Genomic DNA, 13,062 nt, shown 5'->3' with positions numbered 1-13,062 from the left:
AGGGTGGATGGTTTCATTCGCAGTTTTTTTATGACAATAACACCAACATTATTAAGACAGACAGGAATGATCTAGAGACCTTGATTAGTATTTTATTTTAATATATTTTATGCTATTTCAAGGTCTATGGTTACCTTACCAAAGACCAAGCTACTTTTCATTGGAGTGGAGACTCTGAGGAGTAGCTATATAAGTAAGAGTTTGGGGTCTTGAAGAAGGGAGATGTCTTCCAATATTCGGGCTGCCCATTGGGAATTGGGTATTATGCAAAAACAAAGGTTTGCTTGGTTTATTGATAAGCTCAAAGCAAAGCTTTAAAGATGGAAGTCACAAGGTGTTCTCACTTTGTGGCAAAGTAGTTATGCTTAACTCAATGCTTGTCTCAACTGTGGTCTTCCTTACTGGAATGATTGCTTTCAACTATTCAACCTAGAAAGGAGAGGATTTTTTGAACCCTTTTCTAGCAGTCAAGAGAGCATCATTATTGGCACTCAAATGCATGAGATGTAATCACAGCTGATCAAAGTGAAGGTGGCTTAGGAGTGGACTGCCCTGGAGATAAAGCTGACAAAATGTTGATCAACATTGCCAAAAGATTGGGGTGTAACCATCCATGGATAGACCTGCTTCGATACTGGATTCAGACTACCAAAGTCCCAGAAGGAAAATGCCAAATGGCCAGATTTAAGTTAGGAAGACCTCATCATTAGTTGATCTATCAAACTGAGGTTGCCCCAATCTGAAATGGCACCAAGGCTAGTGGAGGCTTGGAAAAGAACCATCAAAGAGGGGAGGGTTGACCCCTCTCTGAATCAAGTGATTTGGGTGTACGAGGAAGCCTTTGAGGATGGGTGGGCCCCCATTCAACTGAATCCTAAGCTCTCTTGAAACTCTACTTGAAAGGCATTTGAAGATGGACTGCCTTATGGGATTCAAGAGGATTAAGGTGGATGACTCAAAAGGAGATTGAGAAAGAGTGGACTCAGTGGAAAAGAAAGGGATTGACTTGTGGCAACAATGGCTAGGAAGAAGACTACTTGCCTACATCCTACATATGCAAAGATGTTCATCTGTTCAAGGCTCTTCAAATCGAGAAAGGAAAAGGCTATAGGACAGCTCTAAAAGGAAAGACTTTCGATGCTGCGAGGGACCCCATACCTTCAAAGCAACTGAGTATTTAAGGAGCTTCTTTCCTCACACAAAGCTAAGAACGTGGAAAAGAAGTTGTATGGCAGGGGTGGAAAAGTACCCCCTCCAAAAGGCTCAACTTTATCATTTGGAGGCTTCACCTGAATAAATTCCCGACTCAAGAGAGACTCACTTCTGCCACAGAAGGATTTCTCCCTTGTGCTGACTATGTGGCAAAGAAGAAGAAACAATCTATCACCTCTTTTGGAGATATACAGAGATGCACCAACTCTGGTCACAAATGAAGAGATGGGTGGATGCTGCAAATTTTCGGGGAGTTGTGGGTGTTAGGACTGCCCTTAACTGGTTTCCGAGCAAGCTGAATGAAGGATCCTTTACACCCTGGAATTCATAATTAGAGACATCTGGGTCTTTAGGAGCCTTTGGATCTAGGTCTAGATTCAAGTCTATTGATAGCACCAAATGTAAGCAAGAAATTTTGGTTGTTTTAGAGAGTTTAGGGAAAAGGAATCGGCTGTTTAAAGTAGCCCATAAAGCTCTTGAGCAAGTAAAGCTAGACTGTTAGCTATGAATGTATGAATAACAGCAGAGTCCTATGTAGGGCTTCCACACATGAGAAAAACTAGGACCCTCCCTACTGCATCTAATTGTCACCTGACTTCTTAATTCAAGTTATAGCCCAATCAAGGACTCTTAGCTACTGCAGATAAAGCAAACAATAAACCAGCAACTGCAGATAATGCAATAAGAGATGAGCAACAGTTAGGGCTTCTTGATAACATGATTTTCATCAAACTTTCCATCATCTTAGACTGCAAATTTAATTAATAAAACATGCAGTTGAACTACTAAAGCTTTAGTTAAAAAAGAGACTAGCAGAGAAAAGAGTAGCTAAATAGAGTTCATAAAGTCGTCCAATTAAAGCCTGAGTACTTTCCATCATTGTCCACTGAAATAAATTTTTAGATGAAGCATGCATTTCAACTACAGAACCTCAAGTGTCAAAAGAGACTTCCAGGAAAAGTGGCTAAATAGTGATAATGCTGCCAAGATGTTCAAAATCTGACAAATCAAACCTGGGACCCTGGCAGGATCCCAAGCAATGTGCTAAAACAGGCAAATCAAACCTGGGTACCTGACAGGATCCCAAGCAATGTTCGCTTACAGGATAAAGGGAACAAACAGAAGGAAGAAAACACAGAGACAGGATTTCTACCCTCTGTTTGTCAATATTTTGAACACAAACTGGTCCTAACGTCAGAAGAACAGTGATGGTAACCTACTACTAAGATAATTAATCGTGACTTCAAGTCACTACATTTCTAGCCTCCAGTGTCTGAACTTTCACTTGTAAACTCTTCACAAACTGGATGGCTTCATCAAGAACAATAGCAGTGTCCATGCTTTCTCCTCCTGGTATGATACCTCGCAATAGTTGGAAAGTACTTTTAATTTTCTGTTTCCTGGATCTCTTGACTGGCTTTCTGCAATGTCTCTGTTTATTAGCACTGCTGCTAGAGCTCACCTCATCTAGGGAGCCCAAATAAAATGGAAGTAGCTCCTCTTTGCCATAGCCTGATTCCCAGCCTTGATTTTGCAAAGCTGACCTGAACTCATCATCAGCTTGCGAAGCGGAATTGAACTCGTTCACTTGTGAAACATCAGAAAAGCTGCCCAACAGTTCCTTCAAAGATGAACTCACTGATGTAGCTGCTGCAGAATCAGCATCGTCCTCATCCTCTGAAGAGCAATCTGTCACCACACACTTCCTTTTTTTGCCAGTACCTGCAACAGAACTGCGGCTTGGATCATCCTTTTGGCTTGAGCTTTGAGAAACATTCCAGGTCAGATCACTTGGAGAGTGGCCTGTGCTGCTCACCTCATCCTCAGAGCTCAACAAAGCATCAATATCTTCAGTGTCTTCATGAGTGTAACTACTTCTGACATCGTAATCATTTTCCCCAGCCTCGATATGAATTGGTGTAGAGACATTACCTTCTATCATTCCACTGGGTTTTGGACCTGACTTGCAACCCATTCCGAGCAACCCTTGACTTGCAAGTTCATCTTTCCAAATGCAAGGCAACCTGGCACCCCAAGGAGCAACTTCAGGTGCATGTGGAGAATTTGTCATTGCCTCTTGCAGCCGAGAAACAGCTCTGAAACTCACATTCTGCAAGCAATTCAGGTAACAGCCCAGTTCATTCGGATTGGAGCAAAGTAAATTTGGAAATTCATTCATCATTGCTGGATGAAAGATCATCCTTTTCGTATTTCCACTATGATCAAACATTATAAACCTCTTTTGACAAGTCTCTGACAGCTGTACCTCAAACTTCTCAGCCTGGGTGCTGCAGGGCTTCAGATTATGGCAAATGGCAGTATCTAACCTCAAACCAATTGTATTTGAAGAGGAAAGGCCAGATGAAGTGTACTTTTTCTGGTTTGGACTAGGACAAGCCCCAGACGCCAAAAAATAACTGGTCTGGGAGCCCTGATTAGGTATACTATACCAAGAAGAGAAGGCTGGACTCACAATCAAAGGTGTGACTTCTTTATCATTGGCCAAAGTGCGTGCAGCAGCATCTCCACTGTCATGAAAACATGGCCTGGACAGAACAGTTTGCTGCAAGGGGGACTTGACCAAAGAATCCAGACTCTCGGCTATACTACATACCCCAATTCCAGACTGCATGTCTCTATCGGATGAAGACCCGAGACTGTTGCTACTTCCCATCAGGAGTTCCCCACTCTTACAGGACAAGCTGGTAGATCAATTAGCTGCAGTCAACAACAGCAAAAACAACACTCTCAACAAACAGCTCTCACAGTAAAAACTAAACACACAAAATCAACAAATGAACGATGACAGTACAGGGGAGTGTACAATGCAGGAACAGACACATTGTTCAAAAACTTTGCTCAAGTAGAGCACCAAATGAAACACAATGTGCACTTGCAAAAGCATGATTACCTGCACTGAGAAATGGCAATGCGTAGAACAGGTCATGCACACAAAAGAAGAGTCCTAGAAACATTCTGAGAGCAAACTTCTTTCGTACAGTCTTGGCCAGCAATCGTATGCAAAATTTTTACAGCAGCCATGTGTAATCCTTGGAAAATTCCCAGGTTCGAGTGGAATGACACGCAACAGCCAAAAAGCAACTCTACGTCACAGGCTTGAGAAGTTGGCGGAAGTACTCTGCCTGCATTAACCACAAGAGTCATCATTTAGTTGAACTGACACATTCAACATGTGCCAAGACAGTTAAATAGCAGGACACTCACAAAAAACAAAAACATATTCTGCTAAGAAATTATTCAACTAATACCTGACAGTTTTGAAGTGGTTGAAAGCAAGCGATAATTCTCACAATCATTACAGCATGTCCAGCAATTCCACTTTCGTGCTTGAGAGCTCGAAACCTTGTCAGACTGGCTGCTTGGCACATCATAACTTCAAGATGCTTGTGAAAAACAACTCTGCTCTGGAATCCCAGAGGGTGCAACGAGAGACAGTAAAAAGACCTCCCAGCTCCAGAGAAGCCCAGAAACACTGAGTTGGCAGGGAAGCTAAGGGTCTTTCAAGGAGATGAAAGACTTAACAACAAGAAACCTTAAAAACAACTCGGCTGAAGAGCAAAAAGTGTGATTCCTTCTAACTGATAAACTTTCTGGTTGCTAAAACACAAGGGAAAACACCTGCAGTTCCCATCGATCACTAAAATTCTCCCTCCAAAAGAAGATTACTTGTTAAGACATGTGGGTGGAAGCAGACCAGAGTGTACACTGGCTTCAATATTAGCTCACAATTATGCAAAACACTCGCAAAAAGAGTGGGTGCCTGCAGAGAAGTTTGATTGACAGCGTCCACGGCATGCTGCCTACTGAAACCAGACAGATTAATGGAAGGCCCCGGTAAAACTATAGGCAGCTGTACATATCAGAACATCAGATCTGAGAAACCCAAGGCAACCCAGGAGATCTGAAAGCCTCACGAATTTTCTGTTCGATAAAGCAGTTTTGTTGCTGGAGCCGAACTATTTATATAACTTCTATCAGCTTCACTCGACTCCAAGTCTGGAAAAAAGCAGTATCAAACTAAGATCAAAGGTTGTCTATAATTTCTCTTGTAAGCACATTAAAAGTAGTCAATCGTGCCCTCTTTCAGCCGATGCCAAAGAGAGCACACACAAATGGTGTTACTGACTGTTTTCTTCAACATCGTTCTTATCAGAAGGCTTCCAGAGAAGGAGGGACTGTGCGGCAGAGACCAAAAGGCAACAGGCAAAACCCTTAACAAAGCCATTTTAACAGGCCTAGCACCTCTGAATAGCCCAAAAATTTTCAAGGCTAGAGGAAGAGGGAACCCCCCAGTAAGCAGTACCCAGGCGTAAATTTAGGAAAATCAGAAAGACTGTTCAAAAATTACACAGAAATTGTGTCAACTCAGATGGACAGGGCACCTGGAGAGAGACAATGAATTTTGCAGATGCAGACGCTGAGGAAGCTCCGGCGATGGGAACGGAAGCTAGGTAGCCGCTTGGCGCCAAGGGACCTGTATTTGCCGCAGGACCCAGGAAGCCAGAAGCACTGTAACAAAGATTTGCAGAACAGAGGGCAGGAACAGGGAAAGCACAGAGAGGGAGAGAGAGAACAGGGCGCAGGAACAGGGGAAGCACGGGAGAGAGGTAAACCACAGGGAAAGCCTGAAAGCTGGGGGCAAGAAGCGAAGGCCAGGTGAGGATGGATGGGTGATAAAGGTGATGATGAAGATGATGATGGTGATGATGGGCGTGGGAGATGGACGCTGATGATGATGATGATGGCCGAGGAACAGGGGAGGTGGTGGGCAGTAAAAGGAGGGGTGCTTGAGAAGACCCAACAGGGATATGGGGGCGAGACGGGGGTGAAAGAGTGGGGACCCGGTATTGGGCTGTCAGATATGCGAGGGGGGCGTGTGTGGGTGGGTGGGTGGATGGATGGGTGCCATTGGGTGGGTGAGTGCGAGTGGACTCTCTCTCACTCTCTGCCCCGCTGCCTGCTGGCTATGGCGGAACAGAGGACTCAGGACCTTTGTAGCAGTGTTCACAGAAGTCGAGAAACCAGCAAAATTTTGACCAAATTGCACGGGAAACGATGAGGGAAAGGATGATGGAGAGAGAAAGGTAGGGGGAGTCACTTGGGAGATGAAGTTGGCCTCCTGCTAATGAAAGAGAGTGACTGCAAAGACCCGGATTTTCAAAGATTTCTCACATCATTGCCCAGATTTTCACCCTTCCCTTGAAGGGCCTGTTCACACGCCTACTTTTTGTTGTGCTAGCATAGCCACTCTCATACCGTGAGGTAGCTCGCGAATTGGATGAAGAGGAATGCTTGTCGCAAATTGGATGAACAGGAATGCTTGTCATCCTCCTGGGTTATACTCGACCCAATCAAAGAGGAAGACCGACCAAGTGTTTCAGTGTTTTACACCTATACTTATTCAGTTCCATCCTATGTTCGACTTGACAAGTTCAATGACAAGGTGGTTCCAAAGGATAGAAGAGGCAATGATCTACAACATTTAAGCAATCATTGGGATCACACATGATGCTTACTCTATTCCAATTCCGACATGTCATACAATGGTACCTCACGAGCTAGAAAGTGTGGCCTCAATAGTTTCAAGAGTGGCTTGAGTCTCCACACATGTTTCCAAAACTAGAAATTGGACATGGTATGGTTTCACACATTGATTCTAAAGCTTGCCACATGTACATGACATTCTTTTAAGTGTTCTAATGGTACTCTTAGCTTGATTTAACAAAATCTCAAACCTTTTGCACAAATGTCTGTGTCGACCCATAACACTCGTAAATCCACATCCTCACTCAAAGAAAGGGAGCAAACGTAAGGTTATGCAATCTATTGAAGTCGCTCTATTAAGGCACTATTTCAATGTGCTCTTTAATGAGTTGTACATAATTTCAATGTGCTCATTGGTGAGTTGTTGGCAATGACCATCAAAGAAAAAGACCATTGCTTGACAAATTAGACTTTCCTCCACACCTAGATATACACAAAACCATCAATTAGACAACTCCTATCTAAACAAAGTAGATTTTTCTATAGAGAGAGACAACCATGTTAGCATCAACAAAACAGTTATTCAATTGAATTTGTCTTACTTGTGATATATTTCAACAATAAAACACAACAATCAATCTTTACATGGCATCCTCACAGCAATGAATAAGTGTTTATTGAAGTGCAAGCTCTCTTATGGACATGCCATGCCTTCAAACTAAAAGAAGCATCAATTGTTTGTAAGACTTAAAAGACAAGTTCCAAATTCTATGTCTTTTTTTAACATGAGAAGTGAAGAATCGATTGAGTTTACCTCTCCCTACCCAAAAATAAGACTCGTGTAAATGTTACCTTCCACATTCAAGAATGGTCAACATAAACAAGGCTTTGATAGTCAAAGACATGAAGCAAAACCAACCACCCTCTAATGTAATGAGGCAATGCTATGGCAACCGATTGGTTTTTCCCCACACTACACAAAGATGATAAAACACTTCTAGAGTAGGGATTCACCCATGTCTTGCTTGAAAAGAGGTTTGAAATCTCTTTTCACAAAGTTAAGATAGCCCAAAGGGAGAATATAATTGGGCGCCACTCTTGCTACAATTGTAGGGTGGACAACTTGTTATTGGTCCTTGCTCGACATAGCACACGTAATTGTTGAAGTTTATTGAGGAGTCAAAGTATAAGATGCAAAATAAAACAATTCAATGATTGGCTTCTAAGTGTAGGTTCTCCCATTAATGTGGCGTGATGTCTATCCCTTTAATATTAGAAAGAAACATGCCCATGTACATCTCATTATATGAGTTAGAGTTGTAGTAATTATGTTGTGTTATTCAACTGGTAGTTGCTAACTCCAACATGTTTAGGTTTTGTTGATGGTCATTGTAAAGCTATATTTCAACTTACCCATTTGTCATTACCCAACTCATTCAATGTCCATGTTACTTTAAAAGAAGGTCAAATGTGCCTAATTACACGTGAGCATGACAAGTGTAGCAACCTCCCACTTCTTGTGCATTATGTCTTCTCACAATGTTTATGCAAAGGCCATGGATATATACCCTTAATCTCTTAAAATGTTGAATGCATAATGGAAAAACAAAAATATCTCACATAAAAAGAAGCGGCAACTTATTTGGACCCTCTAACTCTAATCCCATGTACCTACATTAAAAGCAAGATTCAAAATCATATTGCCATAGTAACGAACATGAGCTCAATGATAATGGTCCTTAAGAGTGCATGTCCCCTCAAATGTCCCCCCCCCCCCCCCCCCCCCAAATGGCCAAAAGAAAAAACATCTCTAGAGAATTTATGAAATAAGAATGTGTCATGGGTTAGATAGAATGCTTACTTTATTTTCAATTGCATGCGTGCATCAAGCCCATAAAGATTACTAATGCATAAAGAGTTGCATGCACCAAATTAGGTGGGTCAGGACTCACAAGGATGGGACATCCAATACTTACAAGCCAAAATAAGAGTAGCAAACAAATTGTTACCATGGAAAAATGACAACTAGGGTAGTAGATATGTTTGTTATGAAAAAGAAAGCACTTGGCATCAACATCATGGTTGCCATGCCTAGTAAGATAAGAGACAAGGTAGGCTTGTACAAATAATGCATCACTAGAACCCACCACATGAAAGCTACACTCTTAGACTATCATGTATATGTTACCATTCAAACTATCCTTGAAGTAAGGCATGCATCTATAGAAGGAAGTTTTCTTAAAGTAACCCACATAGAAAACAAGTTTAGAATGTCTCCAACTAAAACTATAGGTCTTTGAAAATAAGCACACCTTGACCATGTAAAAGGAAACATGCTTTTCCACTCAAATTCAGCACTTGTGGGCAACAACTAATGTTTCATTTATTCGTTACAACACTACCATAGAATTAGGGAGAAAACGATACAAATCACTACATTTCACTAGTGTGAAATGGTGGGAACCCAAAATGAAAAAAACATGGCCCCACTCATCTCCTTTTGTGGTTTCATGGTAGTTAGCTTTTGCACTCATATGACTCCTGCTCGTTTTGTTGTCTTATAGCCTAACTTTTGCATAATGAATAATGTTTGTGGTTATGGAAACTTAACATTCTTGCTCATCATTAACCTTATTATATGAAAGAATCATGGTTGATGCCTACACAACTCCATGTTTCATTAAGTGGAGAGACTCATGTTGAGCATGTTTCCTTTGCACTTATAAAGTCTAAAACCACATTAGGCATGTTTTGCCTAATCTATATTCATGTAGTGGAGGGCCATATTGAGCATGTTTTAGCAAATGAAGACTCATGAACATGGAGGTTTAAAATAATTGCATGCCTAAGAAGCACTACAAGATCATCATGTTGTTTAAACTTTGCTAGGAAAACACTTTGAAATGAATGAAATAGAAAATGACTTGTGTTCCTTTCAACGAGTCATTGGTGGTTACCTCGAGATGCACCATCAATGCAATATTAGGCGTGCACCATGTCCATTGTCTCACGTATTGCCCTTACTTTTCTTTTTGCTTTGTTTTCTCCCTTGCTTTTCAGGTTGACTCATCACTTTGCACAACTTCAAAAGCATGCACTTACCATGACTTGACTAATCATCCTCTCTCTCAACCCTCATCACACCCATCCCAAACCCCAATATATTCTTCTCAACCTTCTCTTGAGAAACAAATCTTTATTCCATCATGCTATATTTTTGGGAGTGGCCTGCAAGTATCACCCTCTTCAAATCTCTTCACAAAGAAAGGGAGCCTCTCTAAGAAAGGAAGATAACACATCATCATTCATCTATTAAGCATCAATAATGCATGACAAATATGTTATTGTACCTAGCAACTAGTAGCCATAGTAGGCATGGCCAAACTAACTAAACAAGAGATTCTTGTACCATATTAGATCTTATTTTGATAGAATAAGAAACTTGTTATGCATCCTCACCTATACATTAAATTGCTCAATCACTAAGCTCCACAAGTTTTTAGGTTGATCTTGCTTATAAGATGATCAAAGTGATTCTTCATGCACACTTAGCTTGCAATTGGAACATTTTATTTGCCATATTAAACATTAGTTTTACTCATTCAAACTAGTTCAAAGCACAAAAAGGATCCAGTCTTTCCTATGTTGACATGCATGACTACCAGTAGGCATGCTCCCCAAATTCTTAAAGGTGTGAGCTTTTGTTCATATTTGCTAACTAGTTAATCATTTCATGACGTCAATGTGCAAATGTAAGCTCCCACGCGTGGGAATAAAGGTGCAAATAGTTCTAGTGGACTTAGTTTTTAAAACAAACTTTTAAGAATCTAAAGGATACCATCAACCTCCATATTGTAAATCTATCATTTCTAGTTGCTTGTTGGATGCATTTGATTAATCCTTCAAAAAAGAGATACGAAGTTGAAAACAATAATTTTCCCATGTGCACAAATGAGAAATAGACATCAATCATTTTGTTAAGACTAAGAATGAAAATACATAAATCTCATAAAATATGCCATTTATATGTGCACCTCTAAATAATTTCATAAAAGTAGAGGTTGTTAACCAAATGGCATTAAGTCTAGATTGTTGTTTTCTTGCATCCCTTCCATCATTTGGACATAGAGACACAAGGGGGGGGGGGGGGGGGGGGGGGTGGTTTCATCAATTTTGGAAACCAAAAGCATAAGTTCTTTAATATTTTATGGCACTGTGAAATTGTTTAATCAAAAGGAAATGTTTGCTCTCTATGTCAAATTCTTCACAAAATACATCTCCATCCTAATAAAAGTTGTATGTAGCATATCAAAGACTACTCTCCATCCTAATAAAAATTGTGTGTATCACATTAAAGGCTACTCTTATTGTACAAGGTGTTCAAGAATAAGATTGAAAATGAAGGTTCTTTATTGTAAGTTGCAAGATTTAAAAATTTCTTCAAAATTTTGGTGTCATAAGGAAAGTTCAAGGAGTGATTTAACCAAGCAATAGATTTTAAAAAGTTTTTAAAAAAGAATAGATGACTAACAAATCCAAAAGCACAAAAGACTTTGAAGAATTTAGTAGGACATATGCTTCTTTCCAATTACTTATTTTTCTTGTCACTTATAACATGTAGGTCTAAACTCTCAAAAATCCCCTCAAGAAAAGGCTACTAAAATTTGAATTAGTTCCCCAAGAGTGCCTAGAGAAGGGGAGGGAGGGGGTGGATGAGAGCAGGGCCTCCTTCAAAACAATAGAAAAATATATATATAAATGCCATGTTGGCATCCCTATTATGCGTAGATAGGGTAGCTTGCAAGCCGAATTTATAGCGAAGCTTGATTACACTAAGATCATCCTCCTTTGTGACATTACTAAGGAGTAGGACCGGCCGAGTGTTTGATTGCACAATATCATCGGAATTTCACAAACATACCATGCAAACATAAGTGTTCAACCAAGTGATGCACTTAACAAGGCTTAAATCCACAGCCTCATGATTATGAGCTTGATTTTCAACTATTAAAGAGAAGTTAATTATCATCAACATTGTATTCATTGTGTTTGAGTCATCTCGATATAGGTCTCATTGTCTAGGTAAGGAATCTACATTACTAATGGGTTTTAATTGGCAATCCCTTACACCAACCACTTTCCTTATTTGGACATATGGAGCATCTTGCTTATACAAGTGTTGCAATGACTCTAATACATCAGTTATTATTGCACATAACTAACGTTACACTAAAAAGTATACGACTAGGGATTTAGCTACCACACTTCGATTCATACCTTAATTCAAAATCATTCTCTTTCATGATCTCATCCCAACTAGATCATTTACCCCCTTCATGTTTGATTGGTTAGTCAACACCCTCCACCATATCTACCACATGAAAACACACCTTTATATTGATTGAGTGCAACTTAGAAGCACTTTGCTTAGATGTGTAGTTTTTTACTATACTTCTACCTTCACCTAAAGACTTATGCTATGAAATATAACTTGGAATTAAAGCTAACCCTCTAATCCTTAATGTGAATGTAACCATAATTGCGAATGCAAAACCCTTAATCTCCTTCTTAAATGTAAACCTTCACTTACAAATCTAGTAAATTATAGTGAAACTTGATGTAAAAATTAACAACATTAACTTAGAATGTACCCTAAATCCTAGCATGACAAAACTTCCCTACTTATTTTATATTTTTAAATCACAAAAATAAGCATGTCTAGTTTTGACAAGCCTCAATTTACCAAACTCATAGGCCTTCTCATTCAAAAACTAATATGTCTAGGTGACCAATGTAATTGGGCTACGAGACATCAATATCATTGTTAACCCTCAAACGAACAAAGGTGGAAAATCCGGAAAAGCTAAAGCAGAAGACAAAGACAAAGGCCAAGGCGAAGAGAAACGGAAGACAAAGACGCACAAGGAGAAGAGTCCTAAGTAAGGGAGAAAGACGCACAAGGAAAAGCGCAAGTCAAAACTTTTGTAAAAGAGCGCAAGTGCATCATGGTTTAATTCAAGGAGCGTCGGGCTCTCACCCGTGCAATTTGTAAATGTAGACGGGCGGTGGAAAGGAAGCTAGGAAGATAGAAGGACAATGGGAAAAAGGGCCTAGGCTACGGTCGGCCATGTAAAAAAGGGGAAAAGGGGATGACCGCCCAAAAGAGATTTAGGGTTTTGTATATAAAGTTGAAAAGTGAATGAGAAGCTCATTCTTGTGTGTGGCCAAAAGTAGCTCTCTTCTTCTTCTTCTTCTTCTTCTTCTTCTTCTTCTTCTTCTTGCTTGCTTGAGCTTGTGCTTGAGAGAGGGAGTGTGAGAGTGTGAGGGAGTGAGTGTGTGAGGGTG

At 40.3% G+C, this 13,062-nt stretch overlaps 1 protein-coding gene across 1 annotated transcript; it reads right to left on the bottom strand.

Annotated features, from left to right (window-relative positions):
- Positions 1-2,091: 2,091 nt before the first annotated feature.
- On the bottom strand, positions 2,092-6,316 carry LOC148027057 (uncharacterized). The gene is made up of 4 exons (XM_087691575.1): positions 5,616-6,316; positions 4,482-5,229; positions 4,124-4,355; positions 2,092-3,930 (listed from the first exon to the last, which is right to left on the bottom strand). The coding sequence occupies exon 4, from the start codon at positions 3,884-3,886 to the stop codon at positions 2,456-2,458; it is 1,431 nt and encodes a 476-aa protein (XP_087547701.1). The 5' UTR covers positions 3,887-3,930; positions 4,124-4,355; positions 4,482-5,229; positions 5,616-6,316; the 3' UTR covers positions 2,092-2,455.
- Between the last annotated feature and the right edge of the window lie 6,746 nt (positions 6,317-13,062).

Source organism: Lygodium microphyllum, chromosome 13 (assembly GCF_053477565.2).
Source record: "Lygodium microphyllum isolate KBCC chromosome 13, Lygodium_microphyllum_v1.1.10, whole genome shotgun sequence".
NCBI classification, from domain to species: domain Eukaryota; kingdom Viridiplantae; phylum Streptophyta; class Polypodiopsida; order Schizaeales; family Lygodiaceae; genus Lygodium; species Lygodium microphyllum.
The sequence above is the reverse complement of the archived record's forward strand: the minus strand, read 5'-3'. Positions and strand labels throughout refer to the sequence as shown.

What these genes read in the sequence shown, in the direction of transcription:
- LOC148027057 (XM_087691575.1), bottom strand. Translation starts at nt 3,886, where the DNA reads ATGGGAAGTAGCAACAGTCTCGGGTCTTCATCCGATAGAGACATGCAG.